Source organism: Haliaeetus albicilla, chromosome 13, assembly GCF_947461875.1.
Source record: "Haliaeetus albicilla chromosome 13, bHalAlb1.1, whole genome shotgun sequence".
In the NCBI taxonomy this organism is placed as follows: domain Eukaryota; kingdom Metazoa; phylum Chordata; class Aves; order Accipitriformes; family Accipitridae; genus Haliaeetus; species Haliaeetus albicilla.
Genome location: NC_091495.1, coordinates 26,250,912 through 26,274,150, shown reverse-complemented (window position 1 = coordinate 26,274,150; position 23,239 = coordinate 26,250,912). Strand labels below are relative to the sequence as shown.

Below are 23,239 nucleotides of genomic sequence, written 5' to 3'. Positions count from 1 at the left end.
TATGGCACCGGCTGGCCCGTAAAGCCAGGGCTTGGCCAGAAGGTGGGGATCGGTTTTACAGAATATTGGTTGCAAATTAATGATAATGATTAGTTAGATATTACCAGATGATGTCTGGATTACAAGAACAGAAGAGTAAGTTTGGGGCAGCAACAGAATCCACCTTCTCTTATAAAGGAAGCCCAATTAGTAAACATTTTCTTGGTAGCCTTTCTAGCCAGGAGTCATTCATCTAGTCTGGGATAAGTCAGAGATAGTCTGGGTCTAAACAGAGCCTTGGCCAACAGAGAGTCTGTTGTGGTTTAACCCCAGCCAGCAACTAAGCACCACGCAGCCACCCACTCACTCCCCCTCACCCAGTGGAAGGGGGTAGAGAATCTGAAGGAAAAAGGTAAAACTCATGGGTTGAGATAAGAACAGTTTAATAGAACAGAAAGGAAGAAACTAATTATGATAATAATAACAATAATAAAATGACAATAACAGTAATAAAAGAATTGGAATATACAAAACAAGTGATGCACAATGCAATTGCTCACCATTCACCGATCGATGCTCAGTTAGTTCCCGAGCAGCGATTCCTCCCATCCTCGCTCCCCCCAGTATATATACTAGGCATGACATCACATGGTATGGAATACCCCTGTAGCCAGTTTGGGTCAGCTGCCCTGGCTGTGTCCCCTCCCAACTTCTTGAGCCCCTCCAGCCTTCTTGCTGGCTGGGCATGAGAAGCTGAAAAATCCTTGACTTTAGACTAAACATTACTTAGCAACAACTGAAAACATCAGTGTGTTATCAACATTCTTCTCATACTGAACCCAAAACACAGCACATACCAGCTACTAGGAAGAAAGTTAACTCTATCCCAGCCGAAACAAGGACATAGTCCCAGGAGACTTGCAGCCCAGCATTGACCACTAGCATCACCCCGCTTCAGGGAACATAACAGCATGCTCAGAGCAAGGATGATGCCCTGAACACATGGAGCTGTCCACTGCTAGCCATCAAAGCTGATGTTAAAGGTGCTTCTTCACCCTTAGCCTGAAGAGCTAAGTCTTGGGCTGACTGTTCTGGGCGGGGAGCACTGGCCCTACCATTGCCTTCACGCCATCCTGAACTCCCTTCTCAAAGTCCCGAGTGACCTTCCCAGCCACGTGCATGTAGCTTTCCTGTTTCTTACTGTCATTGAACCTTATATGGAGCTCCTCATCTGACCTGGACTGACCTCCCAAGCAAGCCAATCCTGCCACGGTCCATCTGCCCTGGTCTGGGAGCTGACCGTTTTGTCCCCCCCAGGGGGTACAAGGAAGTCACCCCTGCGTTGTCCTCCTCCATGACCTGCTGAATGGTGGAAATTCAGTTCTTTCATGGTCTCTTCTGACTTCACTTCCTTTTAGAGCAGGAAACTCCATTAGTTTTCTTTCCTTCACTGGCCTATATTCAGCACCTGAGATTGCAGGCTGCATGCTGGGCAGGTGCATAACAGAAGTATGCAGGGTGCAGGCTTGCATTTCCCAGGGTGGCAAAATCCCAACTGCAGCATCCCAGAGAGCCTGAAACTCAAATCCTCCAAGTGGAGGGCAAATGCTGAGATCCATTTAAAAAGCAGCAGCGTGGGTGGCAAGAGGTGGCAGGGCATCAACGCCACAGAGCCAAGCCACAGCTCAGGGACTGCCAGCTCAGGTGGGGTCTGAAGTGTGACACTGGACTTGCTGACACAGACCCAAACAACACACCACGTATTTGCAAAGACTTCAGAAACCTTGGAAGGGATTGAAGGAGAGGAAACTCTTCAAGGAGGTTGTTCTTGGCACATGAACAAGAGAAAACCAATGCAAAATATAAGTTAATCAAATAGGATCAAATGGTGCAAGGCTTTGCCATCATGGGATGCTGAGGGAGGAAGAGCTGTGTGGATTGGCCTCCACCCTGCCAGAAGGGCAGATACTCTCAGCTGGGTTGCAGGAGTGGCAGTCTATACTTGAGCTGGTGGCTAAACCAGACTGGAAAGCATTACTCTGAAAACAAAAAGCAGGGGAACTGTATTGGGTCTCTGTGGCCAGGTTTTGGTAGTGGGGGGGGGCTACAGGGGTGGCATGCACAAGAAGCTGCTGGAAGCTTCCCCTATGTCCGACAGAGCCAATGCCAGCCGGCTCCAAGACAGACCCACCGCTGGCCAAGGCTGAGCCCATCAGCGACAGTGGTAGCACCACTGTGATAACAGATTTAAGAAGGGAAAAAAAAACCTGGCGCAGCTGGAGAGATGAGTGAGAACTTGTGAGAGAAACAACCCTGCAGACCCCCAGGTCAGTGAAGAAAGAGGGGGAGGAGGTGCTCCAGGCGCCGGAGCAGAGATTCCCCTGCAGCCTGTGGTGAAGACCATGGTGAGGCAGGCTGTCCCCCTGCAGCCCATGGAGGTCCACAGTGGAGCAGATATCCACCTGCAGCCCATGGAGGACCCCACACCAGAGCAGGTGGATGCCTGAAGGAGGCTGTGACCCCATGGGAAGCCCATGCTGGAGCAGGGTCCTGGCAGGACCGGTGGCCCCACGGAGAGAGGAGCCCATGCTGGGACCCATGCTGGAGCAGTCCATGAAGAACTGCAGCCCGTGGGAAGGACCAACGTTGGAGAAGTTCGTGGGGTCTCCTGTCTCCCGTGGGAGGGACCCCAGGCTGGAGCAGGGGAAGAGTGTGAGGAGTCCTGCCCCTGAGGAGGAAGGAGCAGCAGAAACAACGTGTGATGAACTGACCCCAATCCCCATTCCCCATCCCCCTGTGCCGCTGGAGGGGAGGAGGTAGAGAATTCGGGAGTGAAGCTGTGCCCAGGAAGAAGGGAGGAGTGGGGGGAAGGTGCCTTAAAATTTGGGTTTCTCATTACCCTACTCTGTTTGATTGGTAATAAATTAATTTTCCCCAAGTCAAGTCTGTTTTGCTCATGATGGTAATTAGTGAGTGATCTCTCCCTGTCCTTATCTCGACCCACAAGCCTTTTGTTATATTTTCTCTCCCCTGTCCAGTTGAGGGGAGTGACAGAGCAGCTTTGGTGGGCACCTGGTGTCCAGCCAGGGTCAACCCTACCACAGGAAGGCATAGGGGTACAAGCTCAGTCTATTCTACTCTCCCTTGTAGGTAATGCATTGAGAGCCCAAGACTTAGGCAGAGAAGAAATTCTGAAAATACCTGTAAAACAGCATCTCTGTCAGAAATGGGGGGAAATGGCAATATTGCTTTATGAAAAGAAGCTTGCCTGAGTTGCTATGGCTAACACATGGCTGGATGCTGGGTAGTAACAGTGCTGAAAATTACTGGCTACAGGCCCCTAATATGTCTGAACAGAGAAAATGCAGGTAAAACCAGAGCCTTGCTGAAGTCAGGGAGAATTTCATCATTTGATCTGCTGCAAAGCACCAGTTGCCAAGCCTGAGTTCAGCCCAATGTTATTAGCATAGCTCCAGGGTGTCCATCTCAGTTTAGGGACACTCACTGTGTTTTGCTGTTTATGACTCTGTCTACAGATATGTTAATAACCACTTGGGCTCAGGCTCTAGCTTGCTGGCCGTGAAGCTGAAGTTGTATCACATATAAAAGGACGGCTGGACATAGCTCAGTTAACACCCCCAGAAACATTTCTCGGTGTGCGAGGCTGCCAGGACACACAAGGGTAAGGTTTCACCCCACCACACAGAAGACAGGATTAGTACTTTCAGTGCTGAAATACACATTTTCCTATTTACTATCAGAGTGCCAGTTCTAAGTTCCCAGCAGAGGGAAAAGAGGATTTAGATCAGGCAGCTCCATTGATGCAAATGTATTTTAATTCCTCCAAACCAGCTTTTTATCCCAAGAGTGATGTTTGCTGGTATTTTAAAATTATCTGTAGGCCTGCCAGAGCCAGCTTCCCACGTCTCCAGAAATCCACTGTGTTCCTCTATGTGAATGCTTTCCAAGTTTGTAATTGGTGAAAGGACAGGTTTTCTGTTCCTACAGAGATCTGAAACACAGATTTTCTGGTCAAACGGCAGAGATACTATTTTGGCATAGGCAGATTTCCAAATCATCTTCAAGCTGCTCTCTTGCTGGGAAGACAGGAGTCGTTTCAGGAGCTTCCGTCACAGAAAATAAATTCACTCAGGGCTGCGTGCATGTACCTGGCTGTGCTGGGCAAGGAGGGCTTTGCTCTGATGTAACATCCCGAGCTGCAGCAGTCCCCTATTAGGGAGGACAAGGATGAGGAAGATGAGAATAAGGATGCAGATGAGGAGGAGGACTCTCCCGGCGTTACCAGAGAGCTGAGTTGCCCTTCACAGGTGTGATACCCAGCACCCTGTGGGCAGGGGGAGCCTGTGGCCAGCTCCCGAGGGCTGGTGGGCACAGCACGGGGGCACAGGGGCTCGTGGACCTGCTCCCCCTCTTACCACTTGGCCAGGCAGGGGAAACCCACTCCACCCAGACTCAGTTTAAGCCCAAGCAAGACTGCTGTGAACCTGTTAAAATGAACCCCTCAGCAGCCTCCTCATCTTTTACCACACAGCATAAAAATGCAACACATCGCCATATAGTAAAGGGCCTTTCCTCATGGCAGCAACACTGCAGGGTGAAAAAAATTCAGCCCAAACAGACATGGTGTGTTTGGTATAGTAGGGAAGTGTGGCTGTGACAATATTATGTGTAATCTCACATGGCAAACTTGGGAAAAGTAAGCAAGTAGACTGGAAGGCAACTGTGATGCTGGAGTTGATATGAGAAGCATTCACATAGGATAACTCAGTTTCTGGGAATGACTGCAGGTCAGAGTGCCCAAATACAGCTGTCTCCCACCTGGCCGCAGGTACTGCATATGCTATTAATGGATGGATGTGGGCTTACTGGGGTGTACTTCTAGCATCCCTGTCTCCTATGTGGGACTGAAGGCTTCCAGCTTGGGTGTTGTGAATCACTGCATGGCGGAGCTAATGTCTCCACTGACTCTGCTCGGGGCGGAGGCCTCTGCACCTAGCTGAAAGGCATGGTGGTAGGATTATTCCAAACATTGCATCAGTTAAGGTCAGTCTGTTCTCTTCTGAATATGCAAAGGAACTTAATGAACTTCTGAAAACTGTGTGTCTTTTACCTTTTAGACTTAGAGTGCTAAAGACAGGTTCATTGGAAAGGCACTTGTAACCTGTGGTAACATAAACCAGAACCAGACCTCAACATCTTCCTTTACTTTTCCAGGTGTTACCATTAGGCACTTCTTGATGTCTGCCCACCAACTTTGCTCCCACAGAGATCAAACTATCTACTTCTGTTTGTAGTCAATAATGACATATTCTTGAGCAGCTCAGTGGCCATCAATGCCTTTACTCACAGACTATGGTAGTACTCATGAGGAACCAGCAGGCCCTGGCCCTGAATTAGTATCAGATATTTGTGTTTCCTAGATCACATCACTCATGCAGGGACAGCAGTGTTTGGCTTTGAGAGGAGACGTCTCTAGAAAAGCCTGCTCTGAGAAATTAGACCAGTTCAGGAGGACCCCAGAGGTGGCAGGAGAGAAGATACGAGGCTTCCAGGACTATGCTTGGATTTAAATGAGACCCTATGGTCATTTGCATTAGAAACAAATTTGTTAATTTGACAAATGAATCAAATACAAGCAGGCAATCCCTCTCCTGCCAGCAAATGATCCTAAGGTTCAATGGGTGACATGTATTAGCCTTTTTCTGTGATGTAATATCACAGAAATATCTCCTTAAGATGCATTTCAGTGCATTTGGATATCTTACATGTCTTTAGGATATTTTGCAATATTATAATAACTCTGTCTGCCTAATAATATGCAACAGGATATATCTTATTTGTGTTCTATCAGTACCTACAGGCTTCAACTGAGTTTGGGACTGCTTTGCCAAGTACTATGAAAATAAATCCTGGCCTTCAAGACCATTTCCAGAGACAAGAAATAGAAAGGAAAATGACCCCAAAAGTGGTGAGTAACTTGCTGAGGTTCGTCAGTCCATCGGTGACACCGTCAAGAGTACAAAACAGATATTCTTGAGCCCAAGCCATTAGAGCACTCTATCTGCCTAGGGAGAGTTCCTCAATGTTTGTGGTTCCAGGACACACCGTGGTTTGGTATTTCTGCAGAAACATTCAGAGCTTCTGGCCAAGCATCAGAGGCTTCATGTTCCAGGTGAGTAAGGGAGCAGGAGTACAGCTCCCAGATGAGTGCTTTTCCTAAAGACAGTCACTCAAGGGCCAAAATCGGTGGGCTTTTTGCCTTTTGTGTAAATATATTATGTAAAACATGTACTTTAAAACAATAGCTACAAATGCCCTACGTTGCCTGGAGCTGGTTTTCTATTGTCTTGAGTGACATCTCATCTGAAGCATGGATTAAAGCCACACGAAGGCTGAAGTGTGCGTGGCACATAGAGATGGGAATGAGGGCTGGCAAGTGCCATTGTTCTCCTCTTTGCCTCCCAGTGAACAGTGTTTAATTCTGGTTTTGGCTGTCAGAAGAGATTAGATATCTAAATCCTGGTATCAATAAGTGGTCTGTCTGATCACTTAAGTGCAGAAAACACATTTCACAGAAGAAACCATCAGATGCATGATTAAGCCATTTGTGTATTACCACAACTGTATAGCGCACGTTTACGGAAAGTCAGCTTTTGAAAAAAGCACTCAAACAATACAAAAATAATTAAATTAACAAGAGTCCTGGGGATAAAGGATTAGTCTTCCCAGCAGGCTGTCAGTGAGGATGAAGGCTGGGTTACCAGCTCTATGTAAGAGAGGTCTTCCTAGCACAGTAGCAACACCCAGAGCTGTCCTGAGGAAGGCCCTCTCCAGGGGAACAGCACCCGAACATAAATGTTCCTCAAAGATAAATGAAAACTAAAATGTGAATGATGGGAGGAAATCAAACAGAAAAACAGTATTCCAAAAGGGGGAGAAAAGGAATGAGCTATTATTTTAAATGCTTACCAGCAGAGGACACTTCTGTTAGCTTTTGGCAGAGCAAAAGGACATTGCAAAGGAAGTCAGAAAAGTGCTGCTTTTCAAAGCACTTTACTGTCAACTCTGAAATCATATGTGTACATAGCCTCCAGAGGCTTGAGCAGAGGGATATGAAAATCTCTGCTGTGTTTTTTCTCCCAGAGGCAAGGGGAATATATTTTTCCTTATAAAAATAAGGAATCATGAAAGAAATTTCTCAGGAGCATTGTGGCCCCAGGTGTGCTGCCCTGGGGCATTCCTATGCCCAGTGGGGCAGGGCAGGCTGGTGTCTCTGCAGGGAGGGCAGCAGCCATCAGCCTCATGGGGCAACTTGACATGGGGAGAGCCTGTGTCTCCTCTCCATCACAATTAACTGCAGTCATTGCTTGTAGGGGGTTTAAAGCACACGTGTGTTGCCTCTGCTCTCCAAAAACGACACGGGAGAGGGCAGAAGGAAGATGTGCTCCTTTCCCCCTGCAGCCCTTTTCCACGCAACATGTCCAAGGCCCATGACAGAGAGGAAGGAGTTGCTCCTGCAAGGCATCCAGCAACTCGAGGTACCCTGTGCTTGTCCGCTGCAGGGGAGACAGGCTGTGCCCCCCCCCCCCAGCCTGAAGGCAGGCCATCTCCCACCTTGAGCCAGTACTGGTTCTCCCACCCTGATCCCCAGCTCCTTGCAGTGGATATCTGGGCCTGGGACCGACAGTGGCAATAATGGTCCATCTGGTGCAAATATTAAGCAAGACAAAACAAATTCAGGGAATAGTCCTGTTATGATGGGAGGGGTATGTAGGAGGGACAAAGAAGTCTGTACAAGCCCTGTTCTGGTCCAAAGGGTGAGGAAAAGTTTGGTTCCTGCTCTCCCCCTAGCTCAGAAACAGATGGAGGAGACAGCAGCTAGAAACACTGGCACCCATGGGCTATTTGCTCTCTCGTCACTTGCAAGGCTTTGGGGGGAAAAAAGCACAAGGAGGAATCATCAAGGAGGGGCTCCTGAGGTGGGGACCTCTGGGGAGCACAGCTGCTGCTCACACTCAGCATCCGCTCCCTGGGGAAGAGGCCATTCCCTCCCACCCGGCATGCTCGTCGCCTCCAGCCTTTCTGTCCCTAACTTCACACCCAGCAAGCCCCTTCCCAGTGTGTTTCTACATAGAGGATTTAAATAAAGAAACAAAAGGAAAGTATGTTTGTGGTGCTGATGTGAAACTCACAGCCCGTGCAACAGCAATTCTGCTTGCACCTTAATTCATCCCTCCCTTACCTTTGCCTATACACAGCAAAGGGTCTGGCTCTCCTGCGCACTGTACAGGGACTGGTACAATGGGACCCAGCCTCAGCTGGCTGCTCTGCTCTTCGGTGATGAAGACAATTAATAATATGAGCAAAGAAGGGAGAGTTTGCCCAGAAGGAGGAAGCCAGCATGAGCAGGACCTGGTGAGCAATATCACAGAGACTTGTTTCGGCAAAGAGTAAGGTGTAGGCTAGCACAGGTCTGTGTTTTACATAAATTTTATTGTGTTTTGGAGAAGACAGTGTACAGTCAATCAGGTTACTCCAGCAGCAGGTAGTATGTTTAGTATGTGTGGTCTGGTCTTTTTCCTTCCAGCTACTCAGCATAATTCTTAGCAGGATTTTATGCTCTAAAGGGTAACTAAAACTACCAGCATCTGTGGGGACGTCTCTTCCTATTGGCATTAATGACATTTTGGGGAAAATTCCTAACTATATTCTGAAATAAAGAAGAGCCATCCTGTGTTTTTGTGAAAATTCAATAATATCTCTCTATCATTTTCTAATACAAGTATCTAAAAATGTTTTCCGTAGACAAAATGTACCGCCAGTGTTGGAGAACATTTTCTTCAACACAGAGCTTTTTATTTGTTGTAGTTCTTGTCATACATCACCATCTCAAGTCTTTTTATGAATAACAATTGAGTGGTTTTGAGTGGACAGGTTTTTTTATTCTGAAAAGAACTCTGGATTTGCAAGAGAAAAATACTCCTAATGGAGCTGCAATAGCTTTAACAAAGTAAATTTAAAAAAAAACCCTGATGGCTGAAGATTAATCATCTGACAGTGAGGAGAGTATTGCTTAAGGAAGGAACACAGACATTGTGCTTGTGAGTGCTGGCTTAAGATACATCGGTCTCCATGTACTTCGCATCGCCTCCATACCATGGCACACTGCTCCCAGCCTTGTGCCAGCAGAACTATCCTCTTGTTACATTATGGTTCTGGGAGCTAAGATGGCTTTTAGATTAAAAATAATGGGTTGAGTTATTTTCCTGGCAAAGGAGACCCCCTACTGTTTTAAATTGTGGCAACACCTAGGGCAGTGCCGGCAGAGCAAGGGCACATGTGCTATGGTATGGAGGCAGGAAGAAGCAGCTGCAGAGGTGCTATAAATTGGAGTGGCTGCTGAAGACTTCTTCTGAAGTCATGGTCTTACTTTCTACTTTTCTGCATCAGTTTTTAGCCAATGCTTTTTCTCTGATGTCAGTGCAGTTATATACCTATTTTCTATAGGCAGAACTCCACTGACAAGCAAACATGGTTTTTGGGGAGTCCCTTTGCCCACAACTATCTGCAATTTCCCCTGTAATTCAAAATAAGAACTTCAGTTCCAGATTACCTTCTTGTCTGTTACAACTCCAGGTTATCATTTGTACAATTATTATAGTCAGACCTAACATTAAAACTAAGAATTGAAAAAAGCCCTATATAAACATAACACAGAGTCCATATTTCAGTCATTAAAAAACAAAAGGAATCAAGGCTTTCCTTGATTTTGGATAGTCCGTAAATGTCTTGAGATAGTACCTGAAAGAAAATAAGTAAGAGAGTGAACCTGCACGTACAAGGAAACTGCACAGTTTCAATACAGCTCAGCTGAGGAACCTTAAAACTCCTCCAAACTTCCTTGCTTTGTAACCTCTGTGTGTTACTCTGCAAAAGAGCGTTCTGAAACTATTTACACCAGGTTATTTAATTAAGTGAAAGCTGATAATACTGTTAAGGTTCTAACAGACCTAAAGTAGAAATTTGAGGAATTCAGAGCAGAGGACCATACCTACTCCAAAGGACTGCAGAGGTTGCAAAGGAACCCTTAGGAAAGGTTCACATTTACAAGGCTCAATAAAAAGAGGCTTTAACACAGCGGAAGCAGTGATGTAACTCATGTCAGATTAAATGACTGTCAGGCCCACTTAACTCAACATGGGCTCCAGCCAACTGCCTTACTTTCACCCAGTCACAAATAGATACACTTCATGTACATCATATTAAATTTCAATTTTATCTTGAGTCCTGGCTCTGTTCCTCTGTCCCTCCCTGGTATTTTGCAAACAGCACTCCAAGAGCAAGCAGCAGCATATGGCAAGAAACAGTTTGATACCTGTGGTGGTGATAAGCACGTGGCCCAATGCAGCAAAGAGTAAAAAAGGCAAAGGCGAAGGCTGGTAGGGACCAGGTTGCTATGGCAAAACCAAACCATTCTACAATTTCTCCAAAGTAGTTGGCTCCAGAAATGTAGGTGAATAGTCCCCCTGCATCAACAGACAAAATATGTAATTTTTACAGTCATCTCATGCACACGGAAAGTTCTTTCCCATAAAGTCAGCAGCAGAATATGCTACCTTTCTTATTCATAGCCCATAACAGCAACCTAAACCCACTGCCCTGAAGCCAGTGGGGCCATGCCAAAGGAGGATCTTGTACAAGATTCGTGTACAAGTACAAGAATCAAAGGTGACTCTAACCCAGAGGCTTTCAGCACTTTCACAATCATTTATTTTTATTTGAAAAAGGACTTAAGAAATCCCATTATTAGATTTAAATTAAAATTATTAACATTAGTCAGTTCTCTTCAGGCCCCCAAAATATTTTGCAACTCCACTACCTTTGCGGAATGCAAAATCTGGATCTCAGTTTTGCAGCTTAGCTTGCAAATCACATCTACAACAGGCAGGTAACGATCGGAAGTGAGAAACTCTGGGGGAGAGATATTACCATCTGTAACAAGCCAGCAGAAGGAGTCAACACCAAAACCAGGAAACTCCTGGATCCCCGTCCATATTGCTCTACAGAGCTAGACATTTCCTGGTTTACGGCTCTGGCCCACAGCTACTCTTCCTCACCAAGCCCCACCTTGAAGGAGACGGAAAGGAAATTCTGCACCTTGCATCCTTAGTGTTATTTTTTCCCCAATTTTTACAATTTGAATCTCCCTTTTGCAGTGTAAGAAGTCCACTACTTCTTCCTGGGCATGGAGAAGAATATTTCCTTCTTTGCAGTTGCCATTTACAAGGCTAAAATCCTCTTCCTATGTCCCACTTCAATCTTCTCTAAATTACCCAGCCCATTTCCTAAAACCTCTCCTCACAGCTCGTGTTTTCCAGATACTCTTGTTGCTTCTCATGGACTGTCTGCAGCCAGCTCACACTAGTCCTCGCAGCTCAGAGGGGCACCTGAACTGAGTACCTGTGCGATACTGGCATCTCTGCTATTGTTGTTGCTTTGCTGTGAATTCAGTCAGAAAACATTATCTATCCTGCTGCCCTACTTTCTCCAAGGAGGTGGGGGATAAGAAGAATATACCTTGAGGAATCTTGTAAGTGACTTCCCCAGGTTTCCTCAGCTGGCGCAGCAGGAGATCGCTGTGAATGTTGATCCCCATTCCCAGCAGAAATAAGAGGAGGCCTAAGAAACAAACAAGAAATGGATTAGAAAGACAGCTCTGCCTAGTTATCCCTACTCAAGCACATATGTGAGGTTTATCTTTGGAGCAGGCAGGTAGGAGACCTAATGTGAAGTGGGTGGATTCTTTTTCAAGTCAAAAGATGCGCTGCTACTGAGAAGGCTACTGAACAGGAGAAGCATATGCGACTGGTGACAAATTACCCTGTATCTCTGTGTCAGTTTGGGGATCACAGTCCTGTCCTCTGGGAGCACCTGCATTGGATAGCTTCAGTGTGGGGAGCAACTCTGGACAAAATGATGACCATCCTGAGCACACTGTTTTGCTGGTGAGATCAGAGCACTTTCAGAGCACTTTCAGCTGGTGTGAGAAAAAGCTGAACTTCCCAGCTGGCCATAGTCACCATTTATTGAACATCAATGGAGGGGACAAGGTACCCAACTGACTCTGCTGGCTGAGGCCAGCCTGCCACAGTTGTGGACGTTACTGCAGAGTAACCACTGAGCTGTAGGCAAGTACCATTACTCCCATTTTACAGCTGGGCAAAGAGGAGCACAGGGAACACAAACTTATCCAGCACATCACCGGAGCCAGGAAGGGAACCTACATCTCAGCGCAGCTCAGTCCACTGCCAGCAAGGCTGCTTGGACAGAGCTGTGGGCATGCACATGGAGCAGTTACTCGCTGAAGGATGCTGACAGCTTCTGGCCAGAATAATTAATTGACCATACTCCATTTAGCTGAAAAACGAGAGGCATTTGATTGAGAAACTCTGCAGGTGACATGCCCTACATTTAACGCCACATTAGGCTCTGAGAAAACCACCTCTGATAATGACTGGGAAGCACGGAAAGAAATAGAGCTGGTATGTGCTATGAAGTATAGAAAAAAGATTAAGTGCTCATAAAACCTCAACAATTCCAGTAGCAACAGAAAGTTGGTAAGAGTGTAGAGCAAGAATATACTGTTTGCTTTTTCTTTAATATTTCAAGTACTGCTAATGCTGATTTCCTTTTTTTTTCATTAAATACATATTCTATTTATCATGAAAATTATGTGATGTGGTGTTTTCTTTGTTGGGTATGGGAGCTCTTCCTAAACAATGTCCAGGATTTTTAATATGTGATGCTGTCTGAAAAGACTGAACTTGCATCCACAGCCTGAAACAGGGTACAGAAAGTACCTTGGTTATTTTGTACTTGTCATATCCAAAACATTTCCTCAGACCTCCATGTTAATCTTAATTTCTATATGTGCATTTAAAAAACATTCTCTGTGCTGCACCAAATGTGTAATGCCACCTAGCTGCTCTTGCTCAGTTATTCTCTCAGGGATTTTACAGGGTGAAATTCAGCTAGGCTATTAAGGAATATAAAGGAACCATATTAGCATACAACGAGGCTGTGCGTGATCTCTAATCTTCCCATGTGCCTCACATGAGAAAAAAGAGCCCTTTGTCTCTAAAGCCTCATTTATGCTGGGGTTTTGCCCTTCTTTTCACTCTCAGTCGAAATAGCTGCATCAAGTGCAAAGCTCCCTGGCAGGGAAAAGAAAGCCACAGTTTGCCCTTGCACACGGCCACTGCTGGGTGGACACTTCTGGCTGAGCAAGGGCACATCCCCATTCAGCTGAGGCCTGAGATCGCATCTCTGCAGCCTGTAGCAGCAGGAGACTCTGGAGCGGTGTGAGTAAAACAAGGCTGGTGATTTGAGACTAACACATAACATTATAAGCCTTCAACGGTGGCTGCCTAGCAAAAAAAAAAAAAGTCACTGCACATTTATTTGTTTTATCTGGGCCAGCAGGCAGGTTTTATGCTGATTTCCATCACAATTGATTTGACTCACATGTTCAGTAAAGATTAGGACATAGTTCAAAATGCTTACAAATTGCTTGGAGATTAGATCTTGGGAATCCTGCAGCTGTAATTACCTGATGTAAATCTGATGTCGGTGCACCAATCGTTTGGATATTCAGCGCAGTAAATCAGGTAGTACCCCTGGAGGAAGCCATTATAGATACAGAATAACATGCCAAAGAAAAGCAATTGCAGTGGGAAAGGTCTGCCTCTAGTGAAGAAGGGGTAAATAAATGTCCTAAGGTAAATAAGAAAACAAAGTCAGCACATTACTCATGATAACATTGTATTTGCAATTTCTCTGCTGTAGGAAAAAAACTTTAACAAAACACAAAATATAAAAAAGGTCAATAAAGATAAAAAAAAAAAGAAAACAACTGTAACAAAGTAAGATCAGCAACTAATGGGAACAAATAATACTGCAGATACCCACATTCTTCTGGTCCTTCAGGACTGAACACAAGGGGGGAAGCTAGAAATCTCATCCAGAGTCACTGCTGCCTTGGAAATGTCTCTCTGCCTTCCTTCTCCCTTGTTGGCAAAATGAGGAACTTCTGCCCACAAACAGCATTTTTGTTTTAAGACCTTGGCTGCCTTTTGCTGTAATGCTGCAGAGGGCAGAGCAAAGGATGCTGTGGAGGCACATGTGCATGCTGATGTTCAAACCAAAGTATTTCAGGGCAGTACTAATTGCAATATTGATTCCCCAGATGAGCACTGCTATGCCACAAGCACTGTGGAGGAGTTTTGTTATGGAGAAGACGTTTCTGCTCCCACTACGAGGACCAATCCCTGAGGGCTTTAGCCCACGGTGCCAGATGGAGTTGAAGGCAGTGTTGAGAGCCCTCTGGCTCTCTCATCCCCTGCAGTGTATAGCCTGAGGTGTAATCCCCTTTCCCAGACTCTCCTGCTCCACTCAGAGACCTCTGCTCATCCCCAACACACAGCTGCTATGTCCTGCTCCGCTTGGGCACTTCAATGCAGAGGCAGAGCAATGTTGTTGGCTGCTTGGAGGAGCTGCTTTGCCTCCACTCCCTGCCTCTCCTCCATGCTTTCAAACTTTTCTTTAAAATAAGAACAGCTAAAAACCTAAGTTTAATATGGTAAACACCAAGATTTCCATGCCGTTCCAGCACCTAGGGCTTCCTTAGACAAAAGCTGTGCTAACACTAGCATTAACATATGTAGGAGCAAATAGTTTGTGCTTGTATAGTTTTAATTTTCACATATCTTTGCTTCAGGTGGGTGTATCCCTCTTGACACATTGGACAATCCATATCATCCCTGGGAGAGTGAAATGGAAAAGTTATATTTATATTTGTTAGGTGTTTTCTTATCTGGCCAATTAAGTTCTGCATGTTATAAAATCTACACTCTTAATTTCTTTCTTTTGCCCTGTTGGGCTTTGGATGGTGCTCATCATATCAGTATGTAAGCACTGTTGATAAGTAATCCACATTCCAGGTTGCCAATATCAACTTAAGCAAGCTGAGGCATAAAATTTCATCACATTATAAATCTAGATTAAATCTTACTGAGTGTGTCTGAAAGTGAGTAAGCAGAGTACAAGCAACAACATGTTAATGTATTCACTGCTTTCCAAAGCAAGGTAAGCCAGATTTCCAGCAATTAAGGCAGTTGTGATGCAGAAGTTCTAAATATTTCTAAATATAGTGAAATCTAAGAGGTATGCAAAAATATTTTTTAGACAGTGGTATCACATTTGTCATTTTTATTACAGTATAGAAAGGAATGCTCTTTGGAGTAATGTCACCAACAATTATCAGTTTTGCCCTTCGGGAATGGGATGCTGGAGTTACAAGTAGGCGAGGCCAGCTTTAGGAGTCCAACCTGCCTGTTGAAGTAATATTGACAAATTGGACCTGAACAGCCATGAGAAAAAGTGGGAAACTTGCTTATGGAAGCTTGGAAAAAGCAAATTGTATAGAAGAGAGAATAATATCAAACCGCACAAGGTTAATTTAGGAGGAAAATTTATACAGCAGATTGGAGTGGGACTCGCCCTGCTTTATCCTTTGTCAAAACCAGTTATGTTTGAGAGTCTCTTCATTTTTACAGTTGATGCAAACCGAAGTTTCTAGCATGAGCTGGCATTTCTCAGCTCCCAGCAAAGTTGATTATTGCTGTGGTGCTTCCCAGTGCTGCTGTTGCAGGATAAATGTTATAGGCCCTTGAAAGTTGACTTGTCCTGCAGTAACAGGAGGGCAAAAATCAGCTGTAGACCTATCTACCATGGATGCAGTGGATGCAGGACAGAAAGAACCAGCATGCAAATTATAAGTACAATCGCAGGGGAGCCAGGAGGCATTGGGGGGGGGGGGATGTTGAGGGAATGAAATCCTGGCATTGCTGAAATCCCGCCTCATAGCAGTTTGAAAATCCAAGTCAGGAATTCATCCAAGAATCTTTGTTGTGGAACAACTTCTCCAAGGAAATCTGCTTGGGTCTGTAAATCCAGAGGCTGGATTTGTTTCTCTGTATCCAAACAATGCCCTAAGTCTTTGTTTTAATACAGTGCTTGTCAGCTTGTACTACATAGCTACTTGAGGGTACACAAACTATTCCTGATGGGTTTTGAAAAAGCAACTGAGATAAAACAGGGACATTTAAGAGGTTTAAATATTCCATGGAGGAGTCTGCATCTCTGCTAGAATTATTTTGCAGTGTGAAAATCAAAGGGGGACTGAAGGCCACCGTTTTAGAATAACAGAACAAAAACTGGCCTTTTGGATTTAGACCAATGATAAATTTGACCTTTTTCTTTCAGTGCAGTATTGATGACTAATCCTTTATTCCTTTATTGGTTTTGCTGGCCAAAGGCACTGCATCTGACTAAACCATTGCCAACAGCTTCTTTTAAATGAGTGAATAATAAATTATTCATCTTCTTTTCCATCATTTATTTTCCAGAAGACCAGGTTTTGAAGAGAAAATCATTTGACGTTGCATCAAATTTCATCTTAAAGGTATTAGTCCAGTTCCTTGAAAACTCCAGAGACCCTCACCCAAACTGGGGAAACTATAGGTTTGCTCTTCTTGCCACAGAAGGTGGAAAACTTTTCACAAAAGTTACCGTAATCCACTAAGGGTGGGCTCTCAGTTCTCCTCCAACAGCTTGTTGATTGAAGATGTTTATGCTGCTGCTGTGTCTTCTCCTCTCCAGGTGCCAGATGCAGTAGTTCAGATAGTAGCAGCTCATGTTTTCCAGTCTGGAAACTCAAGGTGTTTCCAGTGCTCATGAGGTGTTTTACACCTGGAGCAACTGGGTCAAGAGCTCAGGGCTGGCAGCTGGGGATGGGGGCGCCTGGCTCCCTCCCACCCATGCACTACATCACCCTGTGGGACACCAGCCTACTGCTGTATCTGCCCATCTAGCCCTCTGCCACCAGGCCCTCTCCCGGGCCTAACTGGGATGAACTAGAGGCCAGGAGTCAGAGATACTGCAATAGCAGGCAGGGCTGATGAGGTGTCTTTCCCTTTGAAGGAGGTGCTGCCCATAACCCAGCTTGTCCTACCCATGCCGGGGCACTGTCTGAATGCCCTGGCCCATCCCCTGTGACGCTGGCCAGCCTCCAGAAGAGAGTTATGGACTTCTGACCAGAGCTGCTCTGAGTCCCTGCTGGGATTTTTTCAGCTCCCCTTGGAGGACGATCCCCTGGTGAGGATGAACCAATGTGCTGAATGGTGCCTGAGAACCGTTTCCACAGGGTCTGGACTCCACACGCTCCAGTTCCTCACTTGTCCCACCCAGATGCACAGAAGGTGAGGAGGGCTGGTGGTCCAAGGGGGACCAGGCAGCCAGGCCCCCGTGAGGGTGATGCCTTCAGGGCCCTCACAGCTCACGTGTACGCTGAGCTGACTCCCCGGCCAGCTGGGGATGTGCATTGGAAAACGCTCCACTGAGCGGTGGGTACGGCCGCAATCATCCCAGGGGTCCTGCAGGGGGGTGAGCCGTGCCCCTCCTGCGGGGGAAAGACATCGAGAGCACATGTCACAGCCCCTTCTCTTGCTCCCCGAAACCCCCTTGCTGAGGTGCCATCTGCACTTCTCACCACTTTATTGGTTCCTTCTCAACCAAAGGCCTCTCTAAGTCAGAGGGCACCCTCCCCAGCTCCTTCCCCCTCTGTCCCTGGCCTTGCCAGCTGTCCAGGGCTCCTGGAGAGGGAAGGCTGATGGGAGCCATCCTGGTGGGCATAGGCCTGGTTTCCTCTCCCTGTCCTGCCTCTGTCTGGTTGCTCCTTGGTTGCTTTCAGGAAGGGATGGGTACTGTGGTGGGCACTCAGCTCTGATTTCACCTTTGGTGCTCTGTTTTTAGTTTTGACCCTTTGACTCACCCAGTCCTTTTTGTTGTCACTGTTTGGGACTATTATTATTTCCTCCATCATTATTTGGCCCCTCTCTAGACTCTTTGCTGCAGCTCCCTTCTTAGGGAGATGCTTTTGCTTTTCTTTGTTCAAATATCTGTACCACAGGAGATAGATAAGCAAAACTATATGTGATTTGTGTTACACTAACTACAGACCAGTCAGACCTGAAAGGACTTCCCTGGTATGAAACAGTGGAGTTCTCTTTGATCTGTCTTGTGAACAGGTTGGAAAGATTGCTGTCCAAACCTGGGGAGATTATACCAACCTCAAAACAGTTTTATTTGCACCGACAATTAACAGCATAGGAGTCTTTGCCATAGGTCATCACAGGAATCACATTGCTGGGGAGCTGCTGGCACCCTTGGCATACCTGACCACTCGGATGAAGGCTCAAGATGTTCACAGACATGATGGACTTCTGCCTGGGTGTCCTGGTTTCAGCTGGGATAGAGTTAATTGTCTTCCTAGTAGCTGGTACAGTGCTATGTTTTTGAGTTAGGTATGAGAAGAATGTTGATAACACTGATGTTTTCAGTTGTTGCTAAGTAGTGTTTAGACTAAAGTCAAGGATTTTTCAGCTTCTCATGCCCAGCCAGCGAGAAAGCTGGAGGAGCACAAGAAGTTGGCACAGGATACAGCCAGGGCACCTGACCCAAACTGGCCAACAGGGTATTCCATACCATGGGACGTCACGTCTAGTATAGGAACTGGGGGGTGTGGGGGCGAGGGGATTGCCGCTCAGGGACTAACTGGGCATCGATCGGCGGGTGGTGAGTAATTGCATTGTGCATCACTTGTATATTCTAATCCTTTTATTATTACTGTTGTTCATTTTATCATTTATTATTTATAAATAAGTGTTATTATTTATATTATTATATATTTATATATAATATATATTATTTATTATAAGTCTTATCATTATCATTATTAGTTTCTTCTTTTCTGTTCTATTAAACCGTTCTTATCTCAACCCACAAGTTTTACTTCTTTTCCCAATTTTCTCCCCCATCCCACTGGGTATGGGGAGAAATGAGTGAGCAGCTGTGTGGTGCTTAGTTGCTGACTGGGGTTAAACCACGACACTGGGATATCTGTGATGTCCTGCACAAAGCCGCTAATTATTCTGAAGAATTATGGATGTCATATGACATATCCCAAAGACACCTGCTGCTGAAGAGTCTGTGCTAAAATCTGCACAAACTTTCTCTTTTCAAACCCAATCCTGTAGGCTATTTGTGGACTGCAGTCTGAGGTAATTTTTAACTTTTACTATTTTTGAGTTGTGTTACACTGACTCCCATTGAATACTTATAGAAGACGATTGTCAAGTCTGTTCTCCATGTATAGTCAACACCAGGGCACAATCCGGCACCTAATTTTCCTGTGCCTAATTCAAAATTTTTCTATTATCCCAGATTGGGTTTAAACAAATGTAACAATTAAGATGTCAGTTCCAAGAAGTAGGCCATCTTGCTATCAGTTGAAAGGGAAAGTAAAACAAAATATCCCAATATACTTTCAAAAGTGAAACGAAGCATTTTAACGCTCACTCATCATGACATCTACAGATGACCTAGTGTCACAAAGTGGGGTAGAGCCTCCTCACCCCTCATATTCCTCTCCTCAACTATCTTACCCTGCGATGCTTTGCCCTTCCCCACTTATTCTTATGAACTCTGCACTAGCCCAAAAATGTCAAGAAGCCAGGAGTATTTAAACAAGGAGAGCAAGTAGGTTATTAGTAGCCAGTTGCACTCTGCAGGATAGACCATGTCCCTCTTGCTAAGAAGGTGTGCACAGTGAGACATGCTCTGGCACAGCCTCAGGAACAAAATCTCAGCTACAACCCAGGTCACACACACACCAGCAATGCTGGCAGGCAGGAATGCCAGACTGACCGTTAAGCCTCTGGTAATACCAATTGCAGGTACAGGACAGATGACAGATCTCTTGACTGCAGTATTGCAGTTGTATCTCAGCTCCTGATGTAAGGAAGGCTGTAAATTCAGGAGATGGGCTTCTTTCTGGAGTTGATGTCTAGCTGCAGAGGGTTCGCACTGGCTGTGCGTGCCCCTTGGTGACTGCCAGCTGCACATCTTCCTCGCTGGGTTGGGGGCCGCTCTGTGCCTGGTTTCCGCATTGCTGGGGGTGTATGAAACCATCAGATAACTGTAATCACTTGCTAGTCCAAGGCCCGGTTTGTAAACTCATCTTAAATCATTGTCTAGTGACTGTGATGGGAGCAAGAGAACTCCCTTTTTATTTTAATCACACAGATTTACAGATCTAGCTATGACTTTCCAAACCACAAGCAGAACATCCTACTTCCATGTTCCTCCTAAGATCTTTGGACAAACTTCTGATGACTATAATTTAAGGAACAAGAAAGATATACATATTACTGAAAAGCTTACAATTCAGCTGTATAAAACAATAGTAAACCTGTCATGTCAGGTTCATTTCCAAGTATTCTGTCTAAAAAAATGTGCTCAGTCTACAGTCCTTGGGGTGTTTGTGGCTCACTTATGAAATTCATCCAACCTGAAGCCTGTTTGTAGGGACGCTCTTTCTTTGTGGTCTCTTAGGAGCAGGTTCAGGTTTGGATGAAGACTTCTGGCAAGAGAAGACACTCGTCTTTCCTGGGCAAAATATGCAGGCACACGTCTGATCAAGAGATGGGAGAAGGACTGAGGAAACCCTGAGACAGATGGCACCATGCTTGGGTTTGAGGAGTTCTTGAGAAGAAGGGCAATGGTGAGCAGAAAGTCTGCGCAGTACTGATTTAAGGCAAAGATGGCAGAAATGCAGAAGCATTCAGTGCCAAAATAAGAAGAGGAATGGAAGAGACTGCCATACTGAACCATTGGGGCTGCTGAATTTGGACTGGAGATTAATAAGAACAGACATATTAGAGATAAAAAAATAACATACAGTAATAGAAAATAATTTATTTGGGAGAGCTGAATAGCTGTGACCAAGAGTTTTCATGATACTGAACAGAAGTAAGTTTGAATGCTATGAAAAGAAATTTCTGTTAAATGTAATACAGAAACAACATTGAAGTAAAGAGCTTGGTAGGACTGGGAGAAGAAGGGGGATAACCACAGGTTACAGACACAGGCAGGTCCTTTAATAAAGAGAAGAAAAAGTCTAAAGGTTTGGAATGTGTATTCATTTTCGCATTTCAGGGGATAAATTGTATTCCATTTAAGAGAGGCAGAAGGTAGCAGCTGCCCTTGGCAACTGACCACCATTTACTGCACTTTCTTTTGAATGATCTGATATCAACTGCTGCCAAAACAGAATGCTGACTGTGAAGGACCTCTGCTCTAATCCAGGATGATAACTTCAGGGTTTCATAATGTCTCACGAGTCATCTAACATTACACACAGACTGAACGAGTTAAAAATGATAAACTCCCTAGAACAGATAAGCAATAGCTTAACACCAGCATTTAGGAGCGAAGCTCCAGGGTGATACTCACTATCCCAGGAAGGCTGCGTGCAGAAGCCAACTTCATCAAAGACTGACAGTCAAAGGGAATCAGCAACTGTGCTTGACTTCTGGCCACACAGTTAAATACAGGCTTCAGATTGAATCCTTGATGCCGGGTCGGAAAAGCTCAGTTGCTTACAACTGCATTTGAATAAAGTGCGATTATAGGAAAAAATATACAGATACTTGCAAAAGCATGTGTATCTGATGTGAATGGCTAGAAATAAAATGCTGCTTCTATATTACTGTCAATCATTGATGAAAAAAAAAAACCATGGTGCATTTGACCTTGGATAAATTTAAGGAATCTGAGCTACATAACGCTCAGTTCCAACACTATAAACACCTAAAGTCAGTCATTCTGATCATCTAGTACTAGGCAGTAATGCCTCATTGATTGCTACAAATTTTAGGCATGATACACAATTAGCAAAGTAAGAAGGACAAATACAGTTTAGGGACGAAACTGAGTCCTCTTCACATTGCATAGAGGAATTACTAGATGTGCTATACTTAATAAAATACAAGTGGTTGAAAAAAGGAAAGCAAAGGGAAGGGACAGGACCTAAGAATGGGTATTTGGTTTTAGTTAGTAAAAAAGAACTGTGTAGGCTTGACTGCAAGGCAAAAATTTTTGCTTTTCTAAATTCACTACAACAGCAGGCAGGTTTCAAAAGTGTTTTGCAAGTTTGTTTATAAATTACTTCCTTACTCCTCTTGTTCTTCTTCCATTATTTCTGAACCTGTCACTGGAAAAATCTGGTATCTCCTAGTGATTACCAGCATCCAGTTAGAGCCAACAAAGGAGAATTCTTCCTTGTCACTAGTAAAAAAGGCATTGGATTGTGAAAAGCTTTGATCTTTTCTACTGGCTTTAGCAGGTATAGGAACAAAACCCTATACTTCAATTATTATGCATTTTCTAAAGGGAAATCAAGAACAAAATTGTTGAGTTTGGTGCATTAACAAGCTGCATCAGCAAGTCACAATCATTCAGCAAGTTACACTCAATATGCATTTATATTGGTATGTTTCTCAAATGTTTCAATTTTGGTGGACAAACACCAAATAGGTTTTAAACACCCTTAATTACAAAATATTATTTTATTTATATTTACAGTTAGCTAACCACTTATTTCTTCCTTTTTGTTTGTAATGTGAAAAGGAGGTCTGAACGAGAGCTGAACTAAACACTGGGAAAAATTGATTGAATGCCCATAACCAAAGGCAACTAAAGCAAGAGCCTAGAGCCAGCAGTTAGTGTCTTTCTTGCCATCACCTGCCAAACTGGGCAAATCCATTGGAAAGATGGGGATTTGTTTTTTAAATATTTTGCTCTTTTATAGCCAAGAAGGTAAAGTGAAGCTAATAGAGCAAAGGAGATATGTCCTCTGTACAGATCCCTGTTGAAATCAGTACCATCCCATACAGACCCACAGTTTGTCCTCAGATACTGCACAGCCAAGTATGGGAGTCCAGGATGTACAGCATGATAGACATTTTGTCTAAAAAGCCAAATACTAATACTTGTAACAGCCTCCTTGACTGGGAGTGCTATATATCTGCAACAGCAGGAGGCAGGACTCATTTCTATATTTAACTTAGGTAATCCCATTTTCTTAAAATAGGTTTGTTGTGTGAAGGAATTAACATAAATTGGATATATTATAGGATAGGGACAGTAGCAGCAGCAGGTGTCCCCTGTCTTGACCTTAGTAAGATTTTTTACACTGTCTCACCTGTTAATCTTATAAGTAACTTGAGGTTTCCTGGTTTAGAGGATGTTCTTTTAAGTGGCTGCAAAAGTGATTGATAAA

At 44.7% G+C, this 23,239-nt stretch overlaps 1 protein-coding gene across 1 annotated transcript in view; it reads right to left on the bottom strand.

The window, feature by feature from the left end:
- Window positions 1-8,474: 8,474 nt before the first annotated feature.
- The window catches only part of SRD5A2 (steroid 5 alpha-reductase 2), a 29,140-nt gene continuing 14,375 nt past the window's right edge, over window positions 8,475-23,239 (bottom strand). Inside the window, exons 2-5 of the mRNA XM_069800548.1 lie at window positions 13,610-13,773; window positions 11,578-11,679; window positions 10,376-10,526; window positions 8,475-9,801 (exon numbers count right to left, since the gene is read on the bottom strand). Coding sequence (XP_069656649.1) covers window positions 9,735-9,801; window positions 10,376-10,526; window positions 11,578-11,679; window positions 13,610-13,773 — 484 coding nt within the window. The 3' untranslated portion in view covers window positions 8,475-9,734. The remainder of the gene's footprint in view (window positions 9,802-10,375; window positions 10,527-11,577; window positions 11,680-13,609; window positions 13,774-23,239) is intronic.